The sequence below is a fragment of the Sus scrofa genome, chromosome 12 (genome assembly GCF_054392235.1).
Source record: "Sus scrofa isolate SSC_HxYL_T2T_F1_AM1 chromosome 12, Sscrofa_HxYL_maternal_Yorkshire_Landrace_v2.0, whole genome shotgun sequence".
Classification (NCBI taxonomy): domain Eukaryota; kingdom Metazoa; phylum Chordata; class Mammalia; order Artiodactyla; family Suidae; genus Sus; species Sus scrofa.
In genome coordinates, this window is record NC_139394.1 from 58,221,969 (window position 1) to 58,236,196 (window position 14,228).

At 52.2% G+C, this 14,228-nt stretch overlaps 1 protein-coding gene across 2 annotated transcripts; it reads left to right on the plus strand.

Moving 5' to 3' along the window:
• The first annotated feature begins 562 nt into the window (after positions 1 to 562).
• WRAP53 (WD repeat containing antisense to TP53) lies at positions 563 to 14,099 on the plus strand. Of its 2 annotated transcripts, none has more exons than XR_014821804.1 (10): positions 563 to 1,141; positions 1,289 to 1,387; positions 1,494 to 1,605; positions 11,613 to 11,701; positions 11,862 to 11,984; positions 12,094 to 12,226; positions 12,918 to 13,126; positions 13,339 to 13,442; positions 13,590 to 13,724; positions 13,839 to 14,099. XR_014821804.1 is itself a non-coding variant. In XM_003131944.5 (10 exons), exons 1-10 carry the CDS (start codon positions 738 to 740, stop codon positions 14,080 to 14,082), a joined length of 1,620 nt encoding a protein of 539 aa, XP_003131992.1. In that variant the 5' UTR covers positions 563 to 737; the 3' UTR covers positions 14,083 to 14,099. The 2 variants fall into 2 exon arrangements, 1 of the variants encoding a protein (XP_003131992.1); XM_003131944.5 differs by having other exon boundaries at positions 11,894 to 11,984.
• Positions 14,100 to 14,228: the final 129 nt, after the last annotated feature.

Here is a 14,228-nt window from a genome sequence, read left to right on the forward strand (position 1 = left end):
ATAATTTGTTCCTTGCCTTCAATACACAGCAACCTAAGCGTTAGGAGAGCAGAGACCTTGCCTACTATCTTATTCATTCTTGTCTTTTCCAGTACAGTACTGGGTAGCAAAGAAGAGCTCAATGATAAATATTTATTGAATGAATGAAAAGAGACGGAGGTCTGAGGAGTTGAGATGCAAAACAGGTTCAAACCCCGTAAAAACAAATATAGCGCTCGCGCCCTCTGCAGGTGGGGAGGGGAGTAGGTGCTTGAAGAATGATAGCGCGAGGAGCTCAGACACATCTCCCTGACTCAGAAGCTCTCGGACTACAAGTCCCAGCAGGCACTAGGAGATTCAGGACTGGAGGGGAACGGTAACCCGTGACCTGTTACGTCCCTGCCCCGCCCCTCTTGTGGGTCGCCCGCGAAGTCTGATCCGGGATGCGGAGGTCCAATCGAATGGTGGGCCCAAATCCCGCGAGAACAGGTGGCGCGTAGCCACCGACAGGGCTAAGGATCGCCGAGCTCTCCAACATTCCTGTTCGCCCGCCTCGCCTCGCGAGGCCTGGGGGCGGGGGGCTGTTTTCTGTCCTATCCCGGGAGCAGAAAGAAGGCACTGCTGGGTTTCTCCAGTTCTGCGTCCGGATCCGTGCGAACTTACGGCGGTCTCTGCCGTTCCGCAGGCCCGGCAGCTGGTAGCCGGCGGGAAGAGGATTGCCTGGCCGCGGCCAATGTTTGCCGTGCTTCCTCTGCAGTATGAAGACCCCGGAGGCGCCAGTGTTAGCTCCGGACTGCCTTCCTTCAGACCAGGCCCCAGCTGCAGCCCGTCTCTCTCCTCAGGCTTCCTCGATGGATAAAAATACGAACCCTGAACAGACGCCACCGCCACCCGATGGGGATGATGCGCCCCGGATATCCCCGGATCCTGGAGCTGGCTCGGCCGTGTCCCAGGAGCTGGGGGAAGGGGACCCAGCTTCTCTCTCCACTCCGTTGGAAGCTGAGTTTGATACTCCTAGTGAGTTGAGCCCTCGAATCGAGGAGCAAGAACTTTCTGAAAAAGTGAGCCTTCCTGCAGAAGAAACGAACAAGCCAGAGTTGGGGCCGGGAGAAGACATGGAAGATGTGTCTGAGGAACCCGCTCCAGAGGATGAGGGATACACGTAAGTGCTGATGGCAGTTGGCTCAGGAATCTGAGGAGGTTGGAAATGTGAGATATATCTCATCCGCCAGTCCTCAGCCCCACTTCTCCAGGCCCATTTCTCCTTGGCTTTGGCGACCCAGGTTTGTCTTCCCCATCTTCCTTCCAGCACTTGGAACTACAGCTTCTCGCAGCTACCCCGGTTTCTTAGCGGTTCCTGGTCAGAGTTCAGCACCCAACCTGAGAACTTCTTGAAAGGCTGTAAGTGGTAAGTAAGGATGAGGAGGGGGCTCACCTCTGCCACAGGTCTGCTCAGCTCAAGCCCAACACTCGCAAGATACAGGTCTATCCAGGCTTCTCTCTCCTACTCCTAGGGCCCCTGATGGTTCCTGCATCCTGACCAATAGTGCTGATAACGTCCTGCGGATTTATAACCTGCCCCCAGAGCTGTACAGTGAGGGGGAGCAGCTGGAATACGCAGAAATGGTAAGGGTAGGGACTAACTGCCCCTTCCTCAGCCAGGGCACTTTTAAGTCCTGCCTGTAGATGGAGAAAGTACAGTCCACATGTTTCCTGTCACAAACAGGGTATTTTTTCACCGTGAGTTTCCACAGGTAGCATTTTCGGCCGTCAGTTCCGAAGTCATTTAAAGTGATATTTGGCTTATCTTTCATTAGGAATATATGTTTTCCATAAAGGAGTAGTGGATTTCTCTCCGTAGTTTTTAATTGACTTTCAGATATTTATTGAATGACCACTAATATGCCACCTACTGTGTTTGGTGTTGGGGTGAAGTGATGAACGAGACAGATGAAGAACTGGTTTGCTTTCTTGTGTGGGAAACATGTTACCCAATAAGCAGTCAAGTTCATTATTGAGTTTAACAAATACCATGAAGGGGTATTTGTTAAATACCGCAATGGGAATGAATCCAGCTAGGAACCATGAGGTTGCAGGTTCAATCCCTGGCCTTGCTCAGTGGGTGAGGGATCTGGCATTGCCGAGAGCTGTGATGTAGGTCACAGATGCGGCTCGGATACTGCATGGCTGTGGCTGTGGTTATGGCCGGCAGCTGTAGCTCCGATTCGACCCCTAGCCTGGGAACCTGCATAGGCCACAGGTGCGGGCTTTAAAAAAAAAAAAAAAAAAAAAATATATATATATATATATATATATATACCGTGAAGGAAGTAAACAGAATGAGGAGAGATTAACCAGAGGATACCACTTTAAATAAAGTGGCTGGGGAGGAGTTCTCTGAAAAGGAAACATTTGAGCTAAGACCTGAAGGATGACAAGATCGGCATGTGAAGAGGTATAGAAAGAGTGCTCCACAAAGAGGCAGAGATGTGGGAATTCCCATCGTGGCGCAGTGGTTAACAAATCCGACTAGGAACCATGAGGTTGCGGGTTCGATCCCTGGCCTTGCTCAGTGGGTTAAGGATTTGGCGTTGCGGTGAGCTGTGGTGTAGGTTGCAGATGCGGCTTGGATCCCGCATTGCTATGGCTGTGGCGTGGGCTGGCAGCTACAGCTCTGATTCGACCCCTAGCCTGGGAACCTCCATATGCCGAGGGAGCGGCCCTAGAAAAGACAAAAAAAAAAAAAAAGAAGGGGGCAGAGATGCTACAACAACCCAGAGAACCCAGAGCTGGGAAAGAACTTCATGTGTTCAAGGAACAGAAAGAAGGCCACCATGCCTGATGCCAGATCTTGTGGGTGGGGCCTTCGGAGTGCCTCTGGGAAGCCATGGGAGAGTTTTAAAAGAGAAGAGTGTTGGGAGTTCCCATTGTGGCTCAGTGGGTTAAGAACCAGACTAGGATCCATGAGGAGGTGGGTGCCATCCCTGGCTTTGCTCAGTGGGTTAAAGGATCCGGCGTTGCCATGAGCTGCACGCATAATTCGAAAATGTGGCTCAGATCTGGCGTTGCTGTGGCTGTGGTGTAGGCGAGCAGCTGTGGCTCCAATGTGAGCCCTAGCCTGGGAACTTCCATATGCCACAGGTGTGGCCATAAAAAGAAAAATAAAAAATAAAAGAGTGAAATGATAGTTGAAGTTTATTTACTCATTTATTTTGGCTGCACATGAAAGTTCCCAAGCCCAGGATTGAACCCGTGCCACTGCAGTAGCAATGCCACCAGGGAATTCTGATGGACTGTGAGTGGTCAAGAGTGGAGACTCTGTTAAGACGCAGTTTGTCATAGTCCAGGCGAGAAACGATGCTGGCTTGGGCTGGGGTGGCATCAGGAGAGAGAGAGATGGGTGGAGTTGAAGTATATTTTGTGGGACTGCGAAGCCAGTGGGGTGGATGGAGATACAGTTCACTTGGGAAGTGAAGAGCTCTTGGGATGGAAGTCAAGGGTTTTTAGGTCGCGGCAATGTAAATCTAAGGGGAGACTTTGAGAAGGGTGCTCGGGATGTAGTTTGGGAGTGGGAGAGCATCTTGTGGCTTGAGAGTGGATTCAGTCTTGAGAGAGAGCATAGATGGAGAAGGAGAAGGCTCAAGCAGAGCCTGGAATGCTCCGGCGTATGGAGGAGGGTGCAGGAGAAATTACGAAAGTGGAGGCACAAGTCGCATTTTTTTTTTGTTTTTTGCTGTGGCTGTGTGGCAAATGAAAGTTCCTGGGCCAGCAGTTGAATCCACGCCATAACAGCACCCCAAGTGGCTGCACTGACAATGCAGGATCCGTAATTCTCTGTGCCACCAGGGACCTCCAGAGTCACGTTTAATGCTGTTGAGAGTGGGGGCAAATTTATAGAATGATCCAAGAAGACATTAGTGACCTTGACCAGAGCACGTTCAGAGAAGTGATGGAGGCAGAAGGCAGTTAGGGTGGGTGGAGAGGCAATTCTTTGGAAATGGTTTCCTATGCTGAGAAGGGAGCTGAGAAATGGAATGGTGACCAGTGGGAATGGGGGGGCCCAAGAAAGGTTAACGAGGTGCTTCTGTGAGGTCAGGAATAACCCACAGAGGGGAGGAATTGCTGCTGTGGGAGGGAGGCAGGGTGACAAAGCACCTGCAAGGCTGGGTGAAGCCAGGATCCAGAGCACACTGGAGGACGAGGCTAGACTTTGACAGGCGCAGAATCTTTCCAGAATCTTTCCTCACGGTAGGAAGAAAGGCAGAGGTTTCGTTCAAGGCAGCTGTTTGGTCATGGGAAGATTTGGGTGTCTCTGTCTCTTGGCTTCTCAGTGACGCATAAAAGGAGGTTATCAGCTGAAAGAAGAGGATTGTGGGGAGAGAGCCAAAGGGCTTAGTCCCGGGGTGGAAGAATCAAAAGTACCGAGAAATGCAGCAGCCCTGTCACACTTTGCTTAGTGCCCACTAGAAATTTGTTGTATCCATTTAAAATGAGAGCAGTTAGCATGGTTGTGCATCTTTTCCCAGGAGGTTGACTGTAGTTTCTCTGTAAAATGAGGATAATAACTCATCCACCTCAAAGAGTTGTGGTGAGAATTAAAAGAATTAGTTCTGTCGGGGCTCAATGGTGACGAACCCGACCAGTATCCATGAGGACCCGGGTTCGATCCCTGGCCCTGCTTAGTGGGTTAAGGACCCTGTGTTGCTGTGGCTGTGGTGTAGGCCAGCAGCTACAGCTCTAATTCAGCCCCTATCCTGGGAACGTCCATATGCCACAGGTGTGGCGCTAAAGAAAAAAAGGCAGACAAAAAATTAGTGTAAAGTGCTTCAAACAGTGCCTGGCATGCAGGAAGTGTTCAGTACCCACCAGTCGTTCTGGGTGTTAGTTGAGGGCAAGCATGGACTGGGAGGAATGGGGGCCATGGACTAGGTCTGGCTGGGGTTTGCTGGGCGAGAAAGACCCAGGGGGCTTTTGAGAGTGTCTGCTTGACAGGGCTGCCAGAATGGAGAGTGGGGAAGGAAGTGGATTGTAAATGGGTTTCTGATGAAGCTGAGCAGTTGTTGGGGTAGAAATAGCAGAGCGAGGGGGCGGGACGGGTCGGAGATGGTGGTCAGAGATTGTAGCGATGCCGTGGTTGTGGGGCTGGGTGGCTGGCGTAGGGTGAAGGCCATGGCCCTGGGTGCTGAGAGAGGCAAGGAATGGTGGAGGCCAGGATGTTGGGTGTTTCTGTTCGTTCTTTTGTTGACGCCTTTATTGGACACACTTTCATTGAGCACCTTTGCTGTGCCACGCCTGGTTTAGATGCTGGGTATCTGACAGCAACAAAACTGGAGTTCCCTGGTGGACAGGGGGTTAAGGATCCAGCATTGTCACTGCTGTGGTACAGGTTCCATCCCTTGCCTGGGAACTTCCACATGCTGTGGGTGGGGCCAAAAAATAAATAAATAAATAAAATAACAAAGTAAGACACATATCTGACAAGTCCTATGGAAAACAGGAAAGCAGAGAGGGGGGTTGGAAGAATTAATTGCAGTTTTAAAAAGGGTGGCTGTGGAGTTTCTGCTGTGGCTCAGCAGTAACAAACCCGACTAGTATCTGTGAGAACACAGGTTTGATCCCTGGTCCTGCTTAGTGGGTCAAGGATCTGGCATTGCCATGAGCTGTGGTGTAGTGCACAGACGAGGCTCAGATCCCTCATTGCTATGGCTGTGGTGTAGGTGGCAGCTGCAGCTCCAATTTGACCCCTGGCCTGGAAACTTCCACATACTGTGGGTGCAGCCCTAAATAATTAATTAAGTAATTAATTTAAAAAATTAAGTGATCGGGAGTTCCCTGGTGGCCTCTCAGGTTAAGGATTTGGCACTGTCACTGCTATGGTGTGGGTTTGATCTCTGGCCTGGGGAAAGAAAAAAGGAAAAGACTTCACTGTTTTGTTTTTCTGGCTGTACCCGTGGCACGTGGAAGTTCCCAGGCCAGGGAATGAACTCAAGCCACAGCAGTGACAAGGCTGGATCCTTAACCCACTGCACCACCACAAGGGAACTCCCAGAGGAGATTTCATTACTAAAATTAAAAATTTCTGACATTTGAGCAGAGACCTAAGGGGGTCAGGGAGTGTGAACCGACCTGATTTGGGGGAAGAACATGCTGGGAAGAGAGAGCAGCAAGTTTAAAGTCCTGGTGGAAGTGGGAGTCACCCAGCGCAACGGGAGTATCAGTGGGGAGTGAGACAGTGAGCAGGAGCTAAGATCTCAGCGGATGGAGAAAGACGCAAATGGGGAGCTGGTCTGATGGCAGGAACCGCGGGGGACGTAGAGGCTGAGGTGGTAGAAAGACTTGGAAATGACAGTAGGGAGCAAAGTTGACACCCACACACCCTCCTCCTGCCCTTAAGGTTTGTACTGGGAAGGGGGTGAGAGTTAAAGGCGTTTCAGCTTGAGAAGACCATGAGGTCAACCGGGACCCGGCAAGTCCAGGTGGGTGGACAGAGCGTTCTGAGAAGATGGAAATAAGGGCGTTTGAAGGTTCTAGAGTAGGAATTTCAGAGGCTAAGGGCAAGGATTTGGGAGAGCAGGGGGGAGTGAGGATTGGGGCCAGTCAGGGAGTGTGGAACAGCGTGCAGGTGGCGGTGAGACTCAGATGGCCCAGCAGCCTGGGACTTCTCTAGTGCCTGAGGTTCATGGGAGTGCAGGTCTCGGTGGTGAAAGCAGGGTGCCCGTTCCTGGGGTGGTCCTGAACCCCCGGGCCAACGGGCAGCTCTATGAGATGGGAAGCTGCGGGCACGCGAGTTCTCTGTGCAACCTGCAAGGCACTCCTAGCCCTGCTTCCTGGAGCAGAAACTAGTGGTGTCCAGCAGCCAGGGCCGGGCGGGCGTGGTGCAGCCAACCTGAAAGGGACAGGGACAGGCAGAGGAGACTGGAAATGTAAGAGGCTGAATATTCATCGCGCACAGTCATTTAAGAGAAATGAGAACGTTAAAAAGGGGGGAAAATATCATTACCTAACACTCTGAAATTCAGCCCTTCGAGTTTTTCTACGTTCTTTCTAAGCTCTGACCGAGTGCTGAAGCTCTCCATGTGGTTATGATCCTAGAGTAGATGGTTTGTATACTGCATTTTTCTTTTAACTGTCGTATCCTAAGTGTTTTTCACGCTGTTCCAATCTTCATAGTTATCATGTTTAATGGTGTATGATATTGCAGTGAATGCCAATGACAATTTCCTACCTATTGCCCTGTTTTGGACTTTTGGATTGTTTCCAGGACTTTTGTTTTGTTTCCAGGATTTTTATGTCATTAATTATTTTTCAGTGAACATCTCCATATGTTTTGATGCAGATTTCAGAGAATCAGAGAAATTTTATAAATAAGAAACATCCTAGGTCAGAGGCTATCTCTCTCTCTATGTGTATATATATATATATATATATATAATTTTTAATGTCTTTTTATACAGATAATCAGTTTGTTTTCAAAAGCTGCTCCTATTTTACTGTTATTCCTACTGCTGTTGACAGAGTGAGTGTGCTGCTTCTGTCACAGCCTCACTCATTAGCCATCTTCATTTTTAGTGTCTGCAGGTTAAGTATGGAAACAGATAAAACTGATATAGGTGGGGAAATTGGGAGAGGATAGTTCTGAGTATTCTCATAGCCTTTTCACAGAGCTTTCTGGAACTCCTCTTTCTAACTGCCCGGCCTCTTCCCTGGTGTTCTCCTTACCCTGTGGCTCTTGCCTGAGGCCTTCACTTTCCTGTACCCTCTCCCGGGGAGGCCGGGCCCCCTCTGTGCCCTCCATGTCTCAGGTTCGGAAGGGGGGGTGCCCTCATTCCCAAACGCCATATCCAGATAGTTGCTCTTTCTCGATGCAAAGACTTTTCCTTTGAGGTTTATGCTGTCGATTCTCCCTGACTCAGGGAGGATGCTGGCACCTCGTAGCCATCCTGTGTTCCCCAGGTCTCTCCACCGTCTTGGTGACCTCGGGTATCCAAACCGGAAGCCCAGGTCTCAGCCTTTAATCTTCCTTTTCCCCAACCCCCACATCCAATTAATTAGCAAATCCCATCAAGTCCACCTGATCTTTCTAATCCATCCACCTCACTCCACTGTCCCTATTTGAATTCAAGGCCCTATTATTTTGGGCCTTACGTTATTAGAACAGTCTTCTGTTTACCTTTTCCCACCAAAACATTGTTTATTGGCTGCTGATCGTTCTCCAGGGGTTGGGGACACAGTGGTGAGCCAGAGAGACAAGGTTCCTGCCTTCTCAGCTGGTACGCTGCAGAGTGTGGGGGCACAGAGGGCTCCAGTGGCGAGGAGCAGGAGCACGGCTCAGCGCCGTGGAAGAAGGGGTTCTGGGGGGAGGTGAGGGCAGGCTCTTCCAGACCCAGAGCCGAGGATGCATGAAAGCCTGCAGTTCGGGAGTGTAGTGAGTTGGTGCCTTCTCGGAGCGGAGAGTCTGAATGCTGGGATGAAGTGATATAATAGCAGTGAATACAGAGAGAGGAGCCTGGAGAGGTAGGTATAGGGTCGGCGCCTGCTGAGAGGAGGCTTCATGGGAGGTTGGGTTTTATACAGAGAGTTAGGGGGCGTCATCGCAATATTTTATGCTGGAGAGGGACACTGTACAGGGTTCCAATTTAACCAGGCCTCTAGGGCTTTGAAGTGGCTGCAGAGGGGAGAATGGAGGGGTAGGTTGGAGTGTGGGGTGCAGAGAGGCCTGGGGAATGTATAGAAATAGTCTCAAGAGGCAGTGGCTTCATATGGGAAGGAAGGCAAGGGGGCAGGTTCAGGTGAGCCGAGGAGGTGGAACTGGCAAGATCTGGCCTTGGGTCGGGCCAGGAGGGGAAAGGGGGTGAGCAGGAGGAGGAGACCAGGGGCTCAGATTTCAGGCCCGAAAACTGGACAGGGAGCCCAGGAGGCGGCGGCAGAGGCTGGTCTGAGGGGCCTGTGGGGGAGCCAAGGGGAGCTTTCTTTTCACCAGGCAGTCAGATGCAAGGGTTCAGGGTGGAGAGGAGGGCCCTGGAGTCACGGTCGGGTGACATCACCTCAAGGGCCAGCAGATAACCGACAGAGGACTGGTATCCAACTGATTTAAAGATAGTCTTCAAGTCAGAAGAAGACAACCTAGGAGAAAACCAGGTAAAAACTAGGAAAAGGTGTCCTTAGACAGAAAAATATCTAGCTTCACCAGCATTGAGAAGGGCCAGTTCATCCCGAAATGAAATACCATTTCATAGCCTGCAAATGGAGAAAAATTTGAAAGTCTGGCAACACCAAGAGGAGGCAGAGCTACTCATACACGTACACACGCTGAGGGGAGAGTAAATCCGGACGAGCACGCTGGGAAGAAAAGTGACACCATCTAGTAGAGCTGGCAGAGCGCACGCCTGGAGCCCAGCAGCTTCCCTCTTTAGCAGAAACTGCCGAGAAACCCTCCCACATGTGTACCAGCACGTTAAGCACAGGAGCCCCAAACTGGGCAAACTTCAGTGACTGTCAGGGAGAAGGATGGGTGAGTGGGGAGCTTACAGCAGGGAAGATGCATGAACGCGAGCTAAGTGTGTTGCCAGAAATCTCACCATCACGATGGGGTGCATACAGCTTGATAGCACTAATATTAAGTTTAAAGGCAGGTAAGCCAAATATACATGAGGCTTTTTCTCTCTGTGACTATATTCCTAAAGAAATACACGAGAAGAGTTCCCATTGTGGCTTAGTGGGTTAAGAACCAGACCAGTATCCATGAGGATGTGGGTTCGATCCCTGGCCCCGCTCAGTGCATTAGGGATCCAGTATTGTTGTGAGTTGTGGTGTAGGTTGAAGATGGGGCTCAGATCCTCCATGGCTGTGGCACGGGCTGGAAGCTACAGCTCTGATTTGACCCTTAGCCTAGGAACTTTTATATGCCACCAGTGAGGCTGTAAAAAAAAAAAAAACAAACAAAAAAAAAAAAACACAATGGAGTTCCCATTGTGGCAGAGTGGAAACGAATCCAACTAGGAACCATGAGGTTGCGGGTTCGATCCCTGGCCTCGCTCAGTGGGTTAAAGATCTGGAGTTGCCATGAGCTGCGGTGTGGATTGCAGATTCGGCTCGGATCTGTCATTGCTGTGGCTGTGGCATAGGCCGGCAGCTGTAGCTTCAATTAGATCCCAAGCCTGGGAACCTCCATGTGCCGCGAGTGCGGCCCTGAAAAGACAAACGACAAAAACAAAAAAATAAATGAATTTGGGAGAGTGTTTACTTCTGAGGGAGGGTGTCCTTGGTTTTAACTGTTTTGTAAAATATTTCTTAGGCTGCATAGAGGAGTCACAGGGTTCGGTTTTGTTTTGCTTTAGTGTAACCTTTGAACTGTTTAATCATGGGTTTTTTTTTTTGGTCTCTTGTCCTTTTAGGGCCGCACCCGAGGCATATGGAGGTTCCCAGGCTAGGGGTCTAATCAGAACTACAGCCGCCGGCCTACGTCACAGCCACTGCAACACCAGATCCGAGTCACATCTGCGACCTACACCACAGCTCATGGCAATGCCGGATCCTTAACCCACTGAGCAAGGCCAGGGATTGAACCTGCAACCTCATGGCTCCTAGTCAGATTCGTTTCCACTGCGCCACGATGGGAACTCCTGTTTAATCATGTTTTAAAAGGATCAAATGCCACCTGGTCAGCGCTCGATAGATATTGGTATCATTGGTTGGTTCTTTGTCTCTGGGTTGGGATATTGTTTCTTTCTTCCTCTCTTAATTGTTGAAAAAGCAAAAGGAGTTTTTATTGTGACTCATCAGGTTAAGGATGTGACATTTTCTCTGTGAGGATGCAGGTTCAAACCCGGCCTCACTCAGTGGGTTAAAGATCCAGCATTGCCGAAAGCTGCGGCGTAGGTCGCAGATTTTGTGGCTTGGATCCTGTATTGCTGTGGTTGTGGCAACACAGTTGTGGTTGTGACCATAACTGCAGCCCTGATTTGACCCTGACCTGGGAATTTCCATATTCTGCAAGCGTGGCTGTAAAAAGGAAAAAAAAGGCAAAAGAATAAATCTGTATGGCTTTCGGTGGCCCACATCTGACATGAAAGTCTGAGCTGAGCCTTGAAGATTCGATTCTTTGGGGAGTTCCTGTGTGGCTCAGCGGGTTATAAACCCAACCAGTATCCACGAGGATGTAGGTGGGATCCCTGGCCTGGCCCACTGGGTTAAGGATCCCGCCTTGCTGCAAGCTGTGGTGTAGGTGGCAGATGTGGCTCGGATCTGGTGCTGCTGTGGCTGTGGCGTAGGCCAGCAGCTTCAGCTCTGATTTGACCTCTAGCCTGGGAACTTCCATATGCAGAGGGTGTGGCCCTAAAAACCAAAAAATGGTCTTTGACGTTCCCACGGTGGCACAGTGGATTGAGGATTGGCGTTGCCACAGCTCTGTTGTAGGTCCTAGCTGTGGCTCACATTCCATCCTTGGCCTGGGAACTTCCACATGCTGTGTGTGTCACCAAAAAAGAAAAACACGTTCCTGTGTGTACCCAGGTTGCCTTTTCCTGCCTGGTTAAGTGCCCATAGAGCCTCTCCTTCTGCCGTAAAACTGCTCGAGGCCCACGTCGGCCTCCTTTTCCCGCCAGTGACCCAGGCATCCCTGCATCTCTGTCCAGGCCCCTGTCCTTCGGATGATGGAAGGCGACACCATCTATGACTACTGCTGGTATTCCCTGATGTCTTCAGCCCAGCCAGACACCTCCTAGTAAGTGATGTCTTTTGCCTGCTCCCCCTCCCCATTTCAAGGGGCCCTCCTACTGGAGGTCAGGGGCTGCCAGGGGTCTCGGGAGGAGGAAGGCTTGCCGTGCCCGTCATATGTGAGCTGAGAGGGCCGGTCAGTTGGCTTCCTCCCCTTCCTTTGACAGCACCAGGGCCTCAGTGTCCGTGTCTCTCTCAGCGTGGCCAGCAGCAGCCGGCAGAACCCGATTCACATCTGGGACGCCTTCACTGGAGAGCTCCGGGCTTCCTTTCGCTCCTACAACCACCTGGTAGGGACCGCCCCACCCGGCCCCAGGGCTTGTCCTGGCCTGGTTCTCCTTCTCTGACAGTGGCCGAGGCTCTTTGCCAGGCCTCTTTCCAGCCCCTTCCTGTCCCCAGGACGAGCTGACGGCAGCCCACTCGCTCTGCTTCTCCCCCGATGGCTCCCAGCTCTTCTGTGGCTTCAACCGGACAGTGCGTGTCTTTTCCACATCCCGGCCCGGCCGCGACTGCGAGGTCCGAGCCACGTTTGGTAAGCAGTCGGTCCCCGAGGGAGGAGGAGAGAAAGGGCCCCGCCATGTGCCGAGGGACCCTGTGTGAGCGCGGGGGCTGTGGATGGAGGGTCACATCACGCTCAGGACTGCTGAGCGTGGACCGAGGAGAAAACAGACTCGAGGAGGGGACGAGAATTTCCCAAGGTCCACCTCTCGTAAGGAGCTGGTTCACTCCTGAGCCAACGCCTGTGTGCCTTTTGGTGTCTAGAATTTTGGTATTTCAGAGTTCCCTGGTGGCTCAGCGGGTTAGGGATCCAGCATTGTCACTGCTGTGACTCAGGTTACTCATGTGGCCTGGGTTCAGTCCCTGGCCCGGGAACTCCTGCATGCCGTGGGTGCAGCCAAAAACCACAACAAACACAAAATCCTGGTATCGCTGGGAACCTGGAGGTGCGCTGACTCCATTTTCCTATACGCCTTCAGTTTCCCACCCCTTCAAGGAAGAATTGAGGTTTGAGAGGGAGGAAGTAGGGCTTGGGCCTGTAGGTTCTTTATAGGGGATAGAAGGATCCAGGGAGCACCGGACGTCTTTGTCTTGCTTAAAACAAATGGGGTGGGAGATAGGCCAGCACACGGGCTCTGGGACGGGAGATGGAGGTGCCCCTCCATGAGCCTGGGTGATGCCCGGTGTTCCTGCCCTCTCCCCCACTTTGTTCTTTCCCTTTCTAGCAAAAAGGCAGGGCCAGAGCGGCATCATCTCCTGCATAGCCTTCAGCCCAACGCAGCCCCTCTATGCTTGTGGCTCCTACGGCCGCTCCCTGGGTCTGTACGCCTGGGATGATGGCTCCCCTCTCGCCTTGCTGGGAGGGCACCAAGGGGGCGTCACCCACCTCTGCTTTCACCCTGATGGCAATCGCTTCTTCTCAGGAGCCCGCAAGGTAGGGGTCCTGTTCTGAGATCCCAGAGCAGGTGGGCAGTAGGCAGAAGTGGTGCAGTCTGTGCTGTGTTGGGAAGAGAATCAGCCCAGCTAAAGGAGTGCCTGTAAACAAACCATGAGGGAGGCAGGCATGTCTTGGGCAGTGGCGTCGGTGGCAGTGGCGGCGGGGAGTAGAGGGTGGAAAGCACTCTAAGCTCCTGTCTTTGTCTTCAGGATGCTGAGCTTCTGTGCTGGGATCTCCGGCAGCCTGCGAATCCATTGTGGTCCCTGAGTCGTGAAGTGACCACCAATCAGCGCATCTACTTTGATCTGGATCCGTGAGTGACCGAGGATCCTTTGTGCCTGGGGCCTTGACGCCCCCAGGGATGGCCAGAGCCCAGCTGCAAGGGCTCAGCCCTTGGGCCTGAGGGCTTCCTGCCCCAGGAGTGACAATTCCATGGCGGCACCTCTCCTTTCTCCCCCAGGACCGGGCAGTTCCTGGTGAGCGGCAGCACGAGTGGGGCTGTCTCCGTGTGGGACACCAGTGGGGCCGGGCATGAGGGGAAGCCGGAGCCAGTGCTGAGCTTTCTGCCCCAGAAGGACTGTACCAATGGAGTGAGGTCATCAGTTCATTCTCCTGATTTGGGGGCTCGGGTTGGGGAGGGAGATAAATCCCTGAGGGAGCTGCACCCCGGCTAAAGGTGCTGACTGCCGCTGCCCGTCTCTTCCTGCAGCCTGCACCCCAGCCTGCCTCTGCTGGCCACGGCCTCCGGTCAGCGTGTGTTTCCTGAGCCCACAGAGAGTGGAGACGAGGGGGAGGAGGAGGACCTTCCCCTGCTCTCCATGCGCCACGTCCACCTTGAATGTCAGCTTCAGCTCTGGTGGTGTGGAGGGGGCCCAGACCCCAATATCCCTGGCGCTCCCCAGGACGCGAAAGGACAGGGAGGGACAGAGGAGGGTGGGGGCGAGTTTATATAAAAAGGTTTTCTATGATACTAGAGCCTGTGTTTTTTTGGGGGGGCCGATGATGGAGATGGGGCGGGGAGGGGTACCGGTGGGCTCCCTGGTCCAGCAGCAGCGGGGACTGGCATATTGTTCCTGAAACCAGGGTTGAGAGGTGGGAC

Bases quoted from the DNA above. Each gene is read 5' to 3' on its own strand.
- WRAP53 (XM_003131944.5), top strand. From the start codon at position 738: ATGAAGACCCCGGAGGCGCCAGTGTTAGCTCCGGACTGCCTTCCTTCA. The intron at 11,985-12,093 runs GTAGGGACCGCC...TCCTGTCCCCAG, and splicing joins TTCGCTCCTACAACCACCTG to GACGAGCTGACGGCAGCCCA. The intron at 13,725-13,838 runs GTCATCAGTTCA...CTCTTCCTGCAG, and splicing joins GACTGTACCAATGGAGTGAG to CCTGCACCCCAGCCTGCCTC.